At 41.1% G+C, this 14,575-nt stretch overlaps 2 protein-coding genes across 5 annotated transcripts in view; one reads left to right on the top strand and one right to left on the bottom strand.

Annotated features, from left to right (window-relative positions):
* fam13a (family with sequence similarity 13 member A) overlaps positions 1-8,527 on the top strand; it is a 52,312-nt gene extending 43,785 nt beyond the window's left edge. For 2 of the 4 annotated variants that reach the window (XM_027283076.1, XM_027283075.1), the window contains 11 exons: positions 405-470; positions 2,319-2,535; positions 2,613-2,754; positions 2,933-3,014; positions 3,106-3,311; positions 3,425-3,508; positions 4,051-4,146; positions 5,156-5,239; positions 6,336-6,532; positions 6,990-7,091; positions 7,197-8,527. In XM_027283076.1, the coding sequence (XP_027138877.1) occupies positions 405-470; positions 2,319-2,535; positions 2,613-2,754; positions 2,933-3,014; positions 3,106-3,311; positions 3,425-3,508; positions 4,051-4,146; positions 5,156-5,239; positions 6,336-6,532; positions 6,990-7,091; positions 7,197-7,320 (1,400 nt within the window). In that variant the 3' untranslated portion in view covers positions 7,321-8,527. The remainder of the gene's footprint in view (positions 1-404; positions 471-2,318; positions 2,536-2,612; positions 2,755-2,932; positions 3,015-3,105; positions 3,312-3,424; positions 3,509-4,050; positions 4,147-5,155; positions 5,240-6,335; positions 6,533-6,989; positions 7,092-7,196) is intronic. The other 2 variants (XM_027283077.1, XM_027283078.1) reach the window with 2 other exon arrangements.
* A 2,496-nt stretch (positions 8,528-11,023) lies between these two features.
* herc3 (HECT and RLD domain containing E3 ubiquitin protein ligase 3) overlaps positions 11,024-14,575 on the bottom strand; it is a 29,377-nt gene continuing 25,825 nt past the window's right edge. Inside the window, exon 25 of the mRNA XM_019256069.2 lies at positions 11,024-13,872. Coding sequence (XP_019111614.1) covers positions 13,664-13,872 — 209 coding nt within the window. The 3' untranslated portion in view covers positions 11,024-13,663. The remainder of the gene's footprint in view (positions 13,873-14,575) is intronic.

The following is a 14,575-nucleotide window of genomic DNA, read 5'->3' as shown; positions in this document are numbered from 1 at the left end:
CCAAAGAGGGATTTATTATCCAATAAAAATGTGCCAGGCCGAATCAACAGTCAGTGAAGCTGTTTAAAGGTACTGTAAGGGCATGTGGGCATACTGTACAGAAGGTGTGACGCTGTACAAATGGGCTTGCTGGAGAAGGAGGGCAGTAGGCAGTGGTGTGAGACCTTTGTTCCAGTACACTCTGTGCCAGCGCCTGTCATGGGGACCTGATATTTACCGCTGCTCTGCCCTTGCCAGCGACAGTGGAAAGACATTAACAAATATTTTGACAAACCTCGGAGGCTCATATGTCTCTGTAATAAAGGGGTTTAGAGAGAAGCTTGATATAAGAAGGATGCACACTTGTCGTTTCTTACTTCTGCTTCCTTGTTTTCATTCCTTCGTCTTCTCTTTTGTTCCTCTAGATTCTCCATTCTTTAACACTCCCTTCCTTGATTTCAAACGCATTTTTTACTCAAGTTGTTGTGATGGTAAGTGCATTGTTACATCACTGTCAGTGCTGACTCGCTTTGCTGCAAATAACATGTCAGAGAGAGAGAGAAAGAAAGAAAGGGCTGTCTGAATGACCTTTTCCACTGCATGGCAACATGCTTGAATGATCTGGAACACTGTGGCCGAGCGTCGCACACACAACAACCTTTAGTGAAATGGCAAACTGGCATGTGTTTTTTGTTTCATTAGTCTGTTTAATCCCGAACCATCAGCTGGCTGTTGATTTAAAGGATTCATTTCAAATGCCATGGAGCCTCACTGGCCGGCTACACCGCAATGCACCCGGAGCCAGATAATAAGAGATCAAAGGAAGACATTCGGCGTGATTGAGAGAGTTTCACCTGCCGCTGTGAGCGAGCTCTAACACGCTACTTGATAAACTGCACGTACCTAGAAGTACAGGATGCCTCCAAGGACCAGAGTTGTAATTCAAGATAAGTCGCTTCTCGTACAGCAAGACTCACGCCAGCTAAGAAAAATATGCATGAGCAGTTTTAGACCGGGCGTGCATATTTTCATGAGTGCTTTCTGACACCTTGGATGTTTACACTGACGGTTGGTTCCCTTCTGAGCTTGTTTTCTCTCCCTCCCTGTGTTATGGTTCTCTCCTTTTTTCCGTTATTATTCCTGCCGATGTTCGCTGTAGAGTTTTCCATTCTTATTCTGACAGCGAACTCTCTCAAACAACCTGATATTTCTCTGTCTGGTCTTTCTCTCATGCACACATGCTCGGATAGAAACACACGACAGGGTTTATCTCTCATCTCCCAGAGTGTGTAAACTACTACACAAAGTCATCAAGTACCTCTCAACAGGGGTCGCACCCTGACATTATCCCACGGAGCGCCAGGCATTATTAATAGCCCCGGGGATCGTCAGGGGTATCTGCACAGCTATTTTTCACCAGACAAAATTATTGCCAGAGCAGAGACTGTAACCAGGGGATGAGCAGAGAGAGGGAGGATGGGGGGGGGCACTCACAGTTTCAGGACATCTTCCCCAGAGGAAGTTTTTTTTTATTTTTCATTAGAGATAGAGAGCAGCTTCATCATGTCCTGTGACTTTCACAATGCCCTAGGATCCAAAAAGACGTCAGCGGGGAGAGAAATTACCTTATAGTGTGAGAAAGAAGAAGAGAGTCAAATTATTATTCAACTTTTTCCAGAACTATTTGACCCATCTTGCAAAACAAAGCAGGAAATAATAATATGTCTTTTCATTTTGGATTTGTTTTCAAGCTGGACAAATACTTCTTTTATTACCAAACCTAGAATCTAAATGTAGATTACAGCTGCAGAAAATTAATCAGAAACTATTTTGACAGTCATTGTTTGAGCTAAAATCACAAACATTGTCTGTTTCCAGACTGTTGTTGTAGCCAGAATCTAAATAATAATCCATATAATACAGAATACACGGTATATAACAGCAAATGAGTAATCTATTAGGCAAAGTTTTAGTTGTAGCTCAACCTTTTTAGTTATAAAAATGAACCTGAATCAATTTAATAAAGGATATGAAAGGATTGTGATTTAATAAGCAGATTTGATCCTGGATTTAGAGTTCACATCTGTACAGGAGTCCGTGTTTTATCCTGTAGCTGTAGAGCTTGTGAGGGTAATGTGGTGTATCTGCTGTACTGACGTGAGCTATGTGTTGTCTGATGGCCAGCATGCACACCCTCAACATATCCAAACAAGATCCCCCGACTAATCCGCGTTTCATTTGCACATCTTGTGTTTACTTCTTCGGTTTGACAGCAGAACAAGCAAAGTGTCACATTTTAACAAGAAGCCTGTGTGTTCGTTTGTCTGCGCGTCACTCAGAACCAGTCCCGGCGTACTCGTCGCTGCAGAGGGAGAGCATGGACCGCGAGGAGGCCCGACTGTCCCTTCACGCTGGAGGGAGACTGATCCGCCAGCTGCTCGAGGAAGACAGCGACCCGATGCTTTCCCCTCGTTTCTACGCCTTCGGACAGTGCCAGCAGTACCTGGACGACACCGAAGTGCCTCCCTCACCACCAAACGCACACTCATTTGTCAGGTAAAACACGCAACTTACTTCTGCATGTAGAGCCTGTGTGAAGGAGCTGTGACTGACAATGCTATGAATCTCTCCAGTCGCAGACGGAGTTCGTCTCTCGGCTCCTGTGACGATGAGAAAGAGGAGCTGACATCCGCCCAGCTTACAAAGAGGATCCATATACTGAAGAAAAAGATCCACAGGTTCGAGGAGAGGTTTGAAGAGGAGCGGAAATACAGGGTAGGTACAGCTGCAACAACCGTTATCAAATAAAAAATCTGACCCATAAACCATAAACAAGGTTACTGACTGTCTGAGAAATCTCAAGAGACTTGGCCTTTTTAAAACCCTATAAAAAAAAGACTGCTTCTTCAGTTTGAGAGGTTCATTTGTTGTGCTGTGTTTTTATTTCATGCAGCCCTCCCACAGTGACAAAGTTGCAAACCCAGAGGTGCTGAGATGGGTAAATGAACTGGCCAAGCTTCGCAAAGAACTAAAAGGTGAGACAAGGCCATGAACAGCACTCTCACAAAACACAACTTATAGAAAACAAAGCTCATACATATTGTCCCTCTTTCTCCTCTTCACCAGAACACAAGCTGATGAAGTCTGAAGAGGACCTGCCGCCTCTGACCCGTCAGCGCAGCAACACGCTGCCCAAAAGCTTCGGCTCTCAGCTGGAGAAGAAACCCCAGCAGGAGAAAGTGGCAAAGCCTCCGGTGGAAAGCACCCTGGAGACGATTATGAAGAAGCTGCAGGAGAAGAGGGAGGAGGTGAACCGCCCAGAGGACATCAAGGTGAGACCATGATAACAACAGCAGCAAGGCTCGATTCTGTCCTGCGTTGTGACACAGAATGAACTCTGTGAACTGAAATGTTTTGACTCACTTCCTATCGCCCTGCCTTACAGGATATGACACGGGAGCAGATTGGAGCCGAGAAAATCGCCCTGCAGAAATCTCTCCTCTACTACGAGAGCATACACGGCCGTCCAGTAAGTCGTCCTCCTTCAGATAAACAAACCTTCTCTGGAAGTCTATACTGTATATCTGATCTGCTGCCAGCCGTGTCGGCCCAAACAGAAAATCTTGTTTACAGCTCGATTATGACCCAGATTGCAAGTCAGGGGTGAATAATGTCTGAAGCTGGAGTGTGTGCATCTGGTTTCACAGTGTGTGTATGTTGGATACAAATTAACGGATGGATGTGTGTTTAAATCTATTGTAAATGAGTCACTCTAGGCTATTAGAAAACAGGGAATGAGTCACCGCGGTGTTTAAATGGCAGCTCTGCTGTTAAAGAACCGACACACACTTTGTTTTAATGGAAAAATAATTGTGTCATCTAATCTGTCGTAAATCGGTAAGCACAGCTGACCTCTCGGTCACCTCGTTCCTCCTCGTTGCGTGGTTTATGACTTTCATGCTCTGAAAAGTTGTTGTGGTTTTAGTCTGAGTTTGCTGTCATTCCTTGTTATGTTAGAAAGAGGCTAACACTGTGCTAACAACATGTCTTTGTCTCCCTTTTTTTTTGCAGGTCACCAAGTGCGAGAGGCAAATCATGAAACCGCTGTACGACAGATACCGTCTGGTGAAGCAGATCCTGTGCAGAGCCTCCACCATCCCTGTCATTGTAAGTATCACACCTTTAATCTCCGCTCTTCTTCCCGCTCGTCCAGCTGCTCTTTGACAAGCGAGCGGCAAAGATCACCACATTGTCCAAACGCCTGCAGACACTTAATCCTCAGCTCATGCTGGCTTTGGTGCCTGCCGTGGGAACCCGGTGGCAGCCGTGCCACAGACGTGTTATCCACCTTTCAGGGCTTTCTAAGTCCGGCTTTAGCAGCTCAGTGAATCTCCCAGTGGTAAAGGAGCTCATGGGTGGCAGATTGAGTTCACAGGACGTGACGTCACGAACAGCTGAGTGCAGGAAAGGGTCAGAAACTGTAGAAGGGAATTGCAGAAGTGAATAAATTGCGCAAAATCTGTGTAAAGTATAGACATTCTGCCTGTAGGCTGGTGTGTACGCTTCATTTTCCAGATTATTTGTGTATTCAAGCATTAATAACATTTCTATTATATAAGATAAGACGTGCATTATAGATCCACAGAATATATCTGTTATGTAACGCACTGTCTCTAATCCCCATTATGCAAATTGGGGCTGCTGTCATAGTTTGTTCTATACAATAGTGCAGGAGTGTTATTATCCTGAAAAGGTCAAATGAATCTGGGGCTGTTTATTTTATTTGTTTCCAGTTTTTAACCCATAAAAAGCACGACTTGTTTCCTCTTTTTCTACACTAAAATAAATATATAGTCATGATCTGAAAACCTAAATTGACAGAGGCACAAACATGCTGAAAATAATTTTTCTTGCTTGTTTTGTTTTACTTGTTATTTGAGTTTTATTTCACTGGTCATGTCACAAAAATAAGCAGCTGTTATGATGTTTGGCTCTCACATCAAGCCATCCCGAATAAGTCTCTAACCTCAAGCTTGGCCCCCGTATTTATTGCGAGTTTTCAAAAATTATGGTCACTCTGACGTCTCTGGACACAGACTTTGGTGAAAAGTTGAAGGCAGTCTGTGAGCGAGCGTCACAGCGGTGGTTAACGCCTCCTTCTTAACCATCACCACAGGGCTCTCCCTCCAGCAAGCGCAGAGGTCCCCTCCTTCAGCCCATTATCGAGGGTGAAACCGCACTCTTCTTCGATGATATCAAGGTGAAGAGCTGCTGCCGCTTGAACAATCAGTCGCCAGCTCCCCCACCCCGCCCCGTCCCTGCTCCACCTACCTCCACCCTCCCACCCTTTATTTAACTACCATTCACCCCTCTAATGAAGCTGATTGCTGCCTGTTGATTGGGTAGTTGTCGCCTGTTGTTGAGAGGTTGAATCAGTAGCTGCCTGGATTTGATGTTTTTATGATTTGTGTGAGCGGTACATTTTTTTTTAAGGGATAATTCTGGTGTGTTACGATTTATTGTGGGGTTTTTAACACTTAATTTTACTTTAAGTAATTTTCTGAGATCAAGTAGCATGTATAGGTTAAGAAGACAGTCAGAGATCAGTGTGTAGATGTTTACTGGCATCTGATTAAAAATGGAAGAACTGGAAGAAATAACATTTTATTACCCAAACTACCCTTTTACCAAAACATGTGGCTGTATCTAATATTATTAACCAAATAAAGTAGTTTAGATCACTGATTCCCAGACAGAGGTACTCAAACCTCAGAAAGAGATACAAAAGTCTAATTTAATATTGAAAATATATCCACATCTTTGTGTTCACAAAGAAAACAGGCAGACAAATTGGATTACAAAGTGGTGATCTTACTACATACCTACCTACTGTCTGACTGTGAGCACCATGTTCCCTTGATCTCATTGATTCATTTGATATGTACAGTTTTATAATAAGCAAATTAAATGATGGTCAAAGCTACAAAAATAAGACCCAAGTTGTGACGAACCAGAATGATCCTTCAGGGCTGTTTTAGGATAAACTCAATCATGTTGCTCTGCGCTGGATTTCTAGTGTAGACTGTTTGTAGTCGGTTACATAAAGTTGGTTCTCGGTGGACTGTGTGTCTAACTTCATCTATACATACTAACGAGTGCAGACATGAATCACAAACGAGGACCACAGGAGCGCATCTCGCTGCAGAATCGTGATGATTTATAACCGTCGATGACTAACACGGCACGATCTTCACGCACTGCAGTGTTTGAGCCTGGACGCCTCGGTCGTCACGCCACAGCACGATGTGGCCGTTTTCTCTCTCGGCCTCCGGTTTGACCTCTTTATGCTCCTGCAGGAGGAAGAGGACGGCTCAGAGGACGACGGAGAGTCAAAGACGCAGTTCACCGTGACCGTCCGGCCTGAAATCAGCGTGCTCGGCTTCCTGGATCACATGGACGAGGAAGCGGACGGTTTCATTTCACCTGTGGACGAACTCTCACCATCCAAGAACACGACAGACATGAGGCTGTCCAACCTGCACTCCGCCACCATGTAAGTCACCAAACAGACAGAAGACACTCTGAGAATGTAACTAAAATTACACTCACACACACAACACAACATGAGCTTAATATATAAATATAACACAATTTTAAAGATTTAAACCCGACCCGCTTGGGCCCCTTGTTTCCCATCCAAACTTCTCAGATGGCTTCAATAAAATATTTAATGTTAATATCTCTGAGGTTCAATATTTCATAATGTTATGCCTGGCTCGTTCAGGAGCATCACAAACAGAGAGGCCCGCACAGCGACTGTTTAAGTAAACTTAATAATTTACTAAATACAGCTCAGTGTAAGCAAACTGAACTGGTACAGGTACTTTAAGGCTATTTTACTGAAAAGGATCTGAGTGTTAACATAATAAATAAATAAATAAACCTTCATGTTTAAATATTCCAGTGTGACATATTTAAATGTTTCCTCTCTCGCTCTCTGTCTCTTACAGGCAGGAACTTGTGGAGCAGCTCCAAGAAGCTCGAGAGGACAAGAAGCGACTTCGTAAGGACCTGAAAGAGTTTGAGGACCAGTTTTTCAGACAAAACGGAAGGTAAGAAGAAGATTACATAAGAGAGTGTACAGACGTTCACGTGATGGGTTTTCCACAGCTGAACCTTCCGTCAGTTCCTCACTGTTTGTTTTCTTGTTCCCATAGAAATGTGCAAAAGGAGGACCGCTCCCCGTTGGCAGCGGAGTACAACGAATACAAGCATGTTAAAGCCAAGCTGCGGCTGCTGGAAGTCCTCATCAGCAAAAGAGACTCGACTAAGATCATCTAAGAACAAATAAAAGACTGAAAAAAGGACCTGGTGTTTCAGTCTGCGGAGACACAGTCAGACACATCTCACCCTGTCGGAGAAAAGCTCTCCCTTCTCGTTGCCATCTGTGCCGCTCATGTTTCTGGCTCGTGGAGAAAAACAGCCCGTTAATCCGCTCTGTCGGGCACGGCGGGGTTTTCCTCTGGAGCCTCGCGGAGAGCCGGCGACCCACGACTGATCCGGAGCGACACGAAATCACCTGAGAAGTTCACGTGAAAACCAAACCTCACCCTTCACAAGAGGACGTTTTTCTCAGTGACTAAGCAAAGACGCACACAAAATAACCTGAATCACACTTTTATTGCTAATAATTTATTTCCTTATATTCTTCTGAATGTTTTTTTTGAACAGAAAAGTTATTTTTCTCACGCTTTACTGTAGAAGTCTTAAAAGAAAAAAAAAACTAGAAATGAAATTATTGCTATTTTTAAAAAGAAGGACTTTGCGATCAAGAAGATTTATGTGTATTTTTTTAAGGGAGACTATTTGTATAACTTCAATCAGCTAAACAGTATTCACTAAATGAATAGCTTAATCTATTTCAGTCCTGCCCATCATGTAACGTCTGAAATAATCTTAATGTTGCTTCTCTAGAAGTTAAATCGAGTATTTGCTCACTAAAAGTTTAAAACAACCCAAAGACGGCAACTCAGAGTACAAACTGCGAACCAAAACAGCTCATATCCAATAAAACAGCTTATTTTTGTGATCACTGGTACTTTCTTAAACACTTTGACTGTACATTTTTTATTATGCTCTTTTCCCCTTCATGTCAAATAAGCTATTTCTCGTCTTGAAATCACTGGTATGTTTTCGCTCACGCTGATAAACATTGACAAGGACGTTTGAGAGTCTGGAGGACAGGACCGGCCGCTGAAAAGCTTGTTTTGTTCCCAGCAGTCTGTGTTTCCTTCTCGTCCTCTCCAGAGCTCTTCTTCTTTCTTTCTTTCTTTTTTGTAAATATGGATCACTGTGTATGTTTACATTTCTGTGAGTGAGTACATTTTTCCTTTCTTTCTTCCAAAATGGATGATTATCAGTGTGAATTTTCGTTTTTACTGAATGTGAACACTGGCAAGGCTTAATGAATTTTGAGTGTGTACATTTTAGTACATAAATTGTATTTGTATTTTGTATATATTATGAATGAAATCATATTTTTACTGAGTTCGTTTGGCCTGTGTGTGATTTCCTTTGTGCGACTGAAACTTATCAGGACATTTTTATTCATTATTGATTCATTATTTTCTTGATTAATTTATAGTTTTTAAATATTTAGTTTGAACTAACCATCCAAAACAAAGATAGTTAGTTTACAATCATAGAAGTCAGAGAAAAGAAGAAAATCCTCACATTGTAGATGCTGAAATGATTCAAATGGTTAATCAAATATATTTAAAAAAAAAAGGTGTTTGATTATTTTGCTGTAGATCAATTAATCAGCTCTACATTTAGAAGTTTTAGGAACATATTAAATTAGCTTAAAAATAATGTCATCTATAACAAGATAAAACAAAGTTAAATAAATAAATAAATATGAGGCACTGAGCTTTTGCATGCACACGCTGTGGAAACGTTTTGGAAACATTGCACACAACGTTCACGCTTCCTCTTTCTGGGCCGTTTGTTAAATTCTGCAGAAATGTTTTCTTCATGTGTCTCAGGCATCAGATGACAACATGAATCCTCTCTGTGATTTTTAAATCATTTCAGAGTTGACGCCACGTTCACCGTCGTCGTTAACAGTGCATATTATATTGCAAACAAGAGTTAACGCCGCAGAAACAAGTTTCTGCAGAAACACATGAAGCCGTGATGATGTTACGCAACCGATCTGCTGTCAGTTTTAATGGAGAACTTTCAACTATGTCGTCATGCAACAAAAAAAAAGAGTGTTTGCACTCTTTGCATATTTTCTTATGCAAGTTTAAAAAAGGTAAAAAAAAAAAAAGGTTCATGGACGTGTTGTGACATGAGGCACACCTGCACCTGCATGCATGCATCATTTGGACGGTTTTACATTTCAGAGATCAGCTCCAAAGGAAGAGAAACGATTTCTCAATCACACTTTAGGACTCAGCCTGTAGTCCACTCTGCAGCCAAACATGTTTCGAGCTGCTCTGCGTGGAGTTTGCATGTCCTCCCTGTGTCTGCGTGGGTTCTCTCCGGGTACTTCAGCTTCCTCCCACGGTCCAAAGACATGCAGATTAATAACTGGTGACTGTTTGTCTCCGTATGTCTTATGATGAGCTTGTCCAGGGTGTACCTCGCCTCCCACACTAAGTCAGCTGGGATAGGCTCCAGTCCCACCATGACCCTGATGATGATTTACAGATAATGGATGAATGGACGTGTATGCTTAAAAGATATTTACAGAATTTCAATAATCAGTTGGAATGAAAAACTCAAATGGGAGTTGACAAATTCAAAACAGTTCTGCAGCTGGTCGTCCTCAGCAGACTTCATTATTTCTTGACTTCTCGTCCATGTTTGCTTAAAGTCTGTGCAAAGGCAAATCTGAGATTTCTTTCAAAATACATCAAATATGTTGGAAACAGTTGCTGAAAACATGTGAAAAGACTTTGAAGAATATATTACTGACGTGGAGTTAGAGGGTAAAACAGTTTTTCACCAGTTTTCAGTCCAGGATTTTGTGGGCGGTCCTTAAAGGGTGGCTCGATGACACGCTGAGGTCACCCTGAGCATACCCCTGCACCTCTAGCAGAGAGATAGAGATTAATTCATCTCCCTTAGGAGTGTTTCAAAGTTAGTCATGTCATTTTTTGAACTCATCTGACACGTTTCAGTCGCTTCGAAATGGCTGCTTGACTGCTCCCACGAGTGGGCGTGGCTTCAGCACATTCAGCGGTCCTGGAGCTCAGAGTACTGCTCATTTTTACCTGATTTTGACAACTAATTTCATAAACTTGTCGATATTTTTAATCATTCAAATTAGGATGGGTGGTTATTAACACTTTCTTCTTTGGTGTGACACATTCAGTTACATGTCTGAGATGCATCATTTTGCATTCATTTGGTATTTCATATCCCAGAATATCTTTAACTGTGGGACTGACATCCCAAAAGGAGCAACAGTTTAGGGCATACTCAGAAAAATATGTGCATGGCTGGCTTCTTTGCTCCAACATATCCTGTATCCAACTTGGCTGTTCTCAGTCATTTTGCATACTCTTATTATTTTAGGCGTGATAAAGAAGTGGGTCACCCGAATTTCCTCCACATTCGTGAATTTGTAGTTTTGACAAATAGAGCTATTTTTTTGGGTTTCATTCTTAAATTATTTTACCCATTTAGCCTTAAAGTCTCTGACATATCACCTTGATTCTTATCCTACTATATAGTCGCATTGTTTCGTCAATCACTGTTAGTATCTGGAAAAATCCTGATTTTATAGTCCACGTTTCTCTTAGGTCTTGAAAAGTTATTATGTTTCCATATAGTACTTCAACTTTAGCAGAAACCTCCAAACACACACACACACACACTGATAGACATCAACATGTGGGCTGCTGGCCTGATCATCAGGATTATCAGAGTATCTGTATCGAACCTCCAACCTCACTCTCCATCCTGCTGCTTGGAGATATGACACAAAACATTACAATACAATCATAAAAATAAAATAAAAACACTGCAGTACATCTGTTTTTACACTGTATGGTTTTATTTAAAAAGTTGGCTGGAACAGAGAGCTTTGTGTAGATTTCAAACAAATATGCAAAAAAAAAAAAAATCACATTTTTTTCCCCAGTAGCACGTTAAAAGGTGCAAAAAAGTCGACGGCTGCACAGACCTTTGCATAGGACTAAAATCAGCTTTTAATTAGACAAATATTGACTGAACATGTAGATCATGTGTGTACATGCAGTATAGAGCTAAGCGAGAGGATGAACTGTCTCAGAAGAGTTCAGTGTTTAAGACCTTTAGAAGAAGAAGAGCAGCCCAGATCTTTGTCACTACATTACCGGGCTGTTTCAGGTTGTTATTGCTAAATGGATGTGTCAGTGTGACCTGTTATCAGGACATATCAAGTCTGAAGTCACATTTACACCACTGTCATGTATGAAATATATAAAAATATAAATATATATATGTATATATATATGCAAGACCATTTCACACACTTCACGCCAATGCACGACCTAATTAAACATTTTGGATTAAGAGGATTGAGTGTAGGAATAAATACAGCATCAGGGCAAGTTTTAGAACAAGTCATGTGATAGATATATTGTTTATATTTAGAGTATTTAATCTGCCCACACTGTTAAATATGCACTTTTTTAAATGTTGTCCTGCCACAAATGTCACAATTTAATTATCTGCAACTTGGAAACAAACTAATTACACTTTCTAAATTTAAAAGGTTACATACGAAGTTTAAAGAACCTTTAGGGACATTCGTATTTATTCCCTTTCTGGTGGAGAGTTAGCATCATGTTATCTCTGTTCAAGCGGCACTTTTACATTCAAGCCAAACGCGTTCACGCAACGCTGATCAAACCCAAATCTCTCCCGTGTATCCGGTTTATACCGCGGGTTTTAAAATCTAGTTTTACATCAACCAGCAATTACTGGTTCGGTTTGCCAGAGCTGAAGAAAGAGGAAACCAAAGCGATGGAGTGGGCTACAGTAACTCGGACGTCATAATCACGTGCTGGCAGTTTCTGTATTTATTGCCAGAAGACAAAAGTTCTGCTAAATCCAGCAGCATGTCATCTTAGCGGAGCACAAAGGGTTCAGCTCTGTCCAAAATCTGTCAACTGGCAACTTTAAAGCTCATTAATTAACATTTTTTTGATCCAAGTGAAAAACATTTGCTATTTTACACGAGGTTATGTCACAGACGATTTCTTGGCTCTGACTATAGGCTGTAAACGTGTTTATTTCTGCTGTGAAGTTGGACATTTCAACATGGGGACTTATGGAGACTGACTCACTTCTGGAGCCAGCCTCAAGTGGACGTTTGAGGAACTGCAAAGGTTGCCGCTTGGCTTTAACCCTTTAAATACTGTTGTTACGCAATAAAGTAAAATAAAGAAAAAATAAATTAATAATAATAATGTTAGCAGTGTCGATACAAGCCTAGCTGAAATTATTTTCCTGATCAGGTCACAGATTTCATCGTAACTTTCTGGTCGAAGCCAAGAAACAGTCGGGCACATAGGCACCGGTAAAATGTCGAATTTTCATTTAAACTCTCATATCTGTACAAACGAGATATCACGTATTAATTACAGAGCTTTAACAGTGCTGCAAGGCAGTTTTTGTTGTGTGAGCTTTCCAGAATTTAGCTGTTTGGTTGCCACCTTAAAACATGAAAACCTTCTCGTCTAACTCTCTGCCAGAAAAGCTAATAAGCGTCTTTACCCAACTTTTTTTAAACTTTTATATGACAATCAGGTTTTTTTTTCTTTTTTTTTTTGCTCTCACTCATGAACATGCACACGGACGATAACCACTAAAGATGTAAGAGTCAGCGATTCATGAAGGTTTTGCTGTAATGTTAGAAGGCAACACTGTTGAATGCAGGTTCAAAAACAAAATCAGCTGCTCCATGATCCGCAGCTCCAAAAGAAAAGAGGGAACGCAAATAATATTCACCGTGTTTCTGCCTGATACTCGGATACTTTAGTTTCAGGCAGAGAGGACATGCTGGTGTCCAGATTTCAAAAGGAGGACGGACACTCCTCCCTGACGTCGGGGGGTAAAGATTATATTCAAAGTGCTATTTACATACATATATACACAAGTTTATTCTGTCGAAAAATAACCACTCTATTTAATAAATTAAAAATAACAAAAATCAGATATATTGTCTCGATAATAACGAATTCTTTAAAAGGTGAAAAATAGAATTTAAGGAGTCGAATATAAAATACACAAAAGAAAATGACAAACACCCAAAGAGTTTCTCAACCTCCTCTGGTCTTTGATTTCAGGTCCCAGCTTTTTAAATCATCATCGTGTGAATGTATAGTTTGATTTTTTTGTGACATATTGCAAATAAATAAATGAACACCGCCTGTAAAACACCGTTCAAATGGTCCTAAAAGGTTGAGAAACTTTCCCCAAAGCAATAAAAACAAGAATACTCTGCGTTTACATACATAGACCTTTCAGATTCAAGAACAATCTTGTAAGAGCATATAAAGAGAGTGACTTCCCTGCGTCCCGAGGTCCACCATTACACTCTTTTGACACTGACACGGTGGTGTATTGCTGTTAAAGTGCATTAAAACTGCTGCAGAGCTGCCCCCCCAACCCCCCACCCGGCCTCTCCTCACACCAGGCTGAAGCCCTCGTACTGCTCCACGGCCTGAGTGAGGCGGCGGCGAAGGATCTCTTTGGTCTGGTAGCGGGGCATGTCGAGCAGGTTGTAGCAGGTGTGGGCCACTGGCAGGTAGTCCTCCTCCGCTGTGGTGGACTGGATGACGATACGCAGGCTCTCCATGCCGTGGATCGGGATCCGGTCGCTGCCGGTCAGGAACACTGCAGACAGACAAAGGAAAGTGGAGTTAAAATGTTCATGCGCTCCACTATGGCTGCATCTATACTATATTATTATATACAGCTGTGTGGACGAGATGCTCGACCGATATTTGATTTGAAGATACTTTGATGTGACAAAATATTTTGAAAGGATTGAAAGAAATGAGTGACTAAGATACCTGCTGATCAGGACATTTTATAGTTTTTATAAACAGAGTTGTCAGAACTTTCTATTCTAGAAAATTCTTTGTAGTTTTTGTTTTTCTATAAGTCGAACTTTTCAGTTAAACAACTTAATTTGCACCAGCATCTCCTCTAAAACAGAAACCATGAGCGAATAAACAAACTTATTTTTCTATGTTCGTATCAATGTATTTTTTAACTTTACTTTTTTTGAGGTGCACGTTGTACAGTCGCTGTTTTGTGCGTGTGTATATGTATTAAAAGTGGTTCTGATGACAAACAAAGGATAAGAATTGGCTGCAAATTTCTCAAAAACAGAAACCTGGCAAACATTACTGTCGAGCCCCGACACGTTACAACTTGCTTAACCTGGATCTGATGGGTTTTTTTTCTCAAACACCCTGAATAAGAGTTTTTGTAGGATTCAGTTCAAAACATAAAGATACAACCACAAACCTCAGATTTCCATATCTGGTGATTTATTTATTTTTTTATTTAAAAATTATACTGAATGTATTAT

The sequence above is a fragment of the Larimichthys crocea genome, chromosome X (genome assembly GCF_000972845.2).
Source record: "Larimichthys crocea isolate SSNF chromosome X, L_crocea_2.0, whole genome shotgun sequence".
NCBI lineage: Eukaryota > Metazoa > Chordata > Actinopteri > Sciaenidae > Larimichthys > Larimichthys crocea.
The sequence above is the reverse complement of the archived record's forward strand: the minus strand, read 5'-3'. Positions and strand labels throughout refer to the sequence as shown.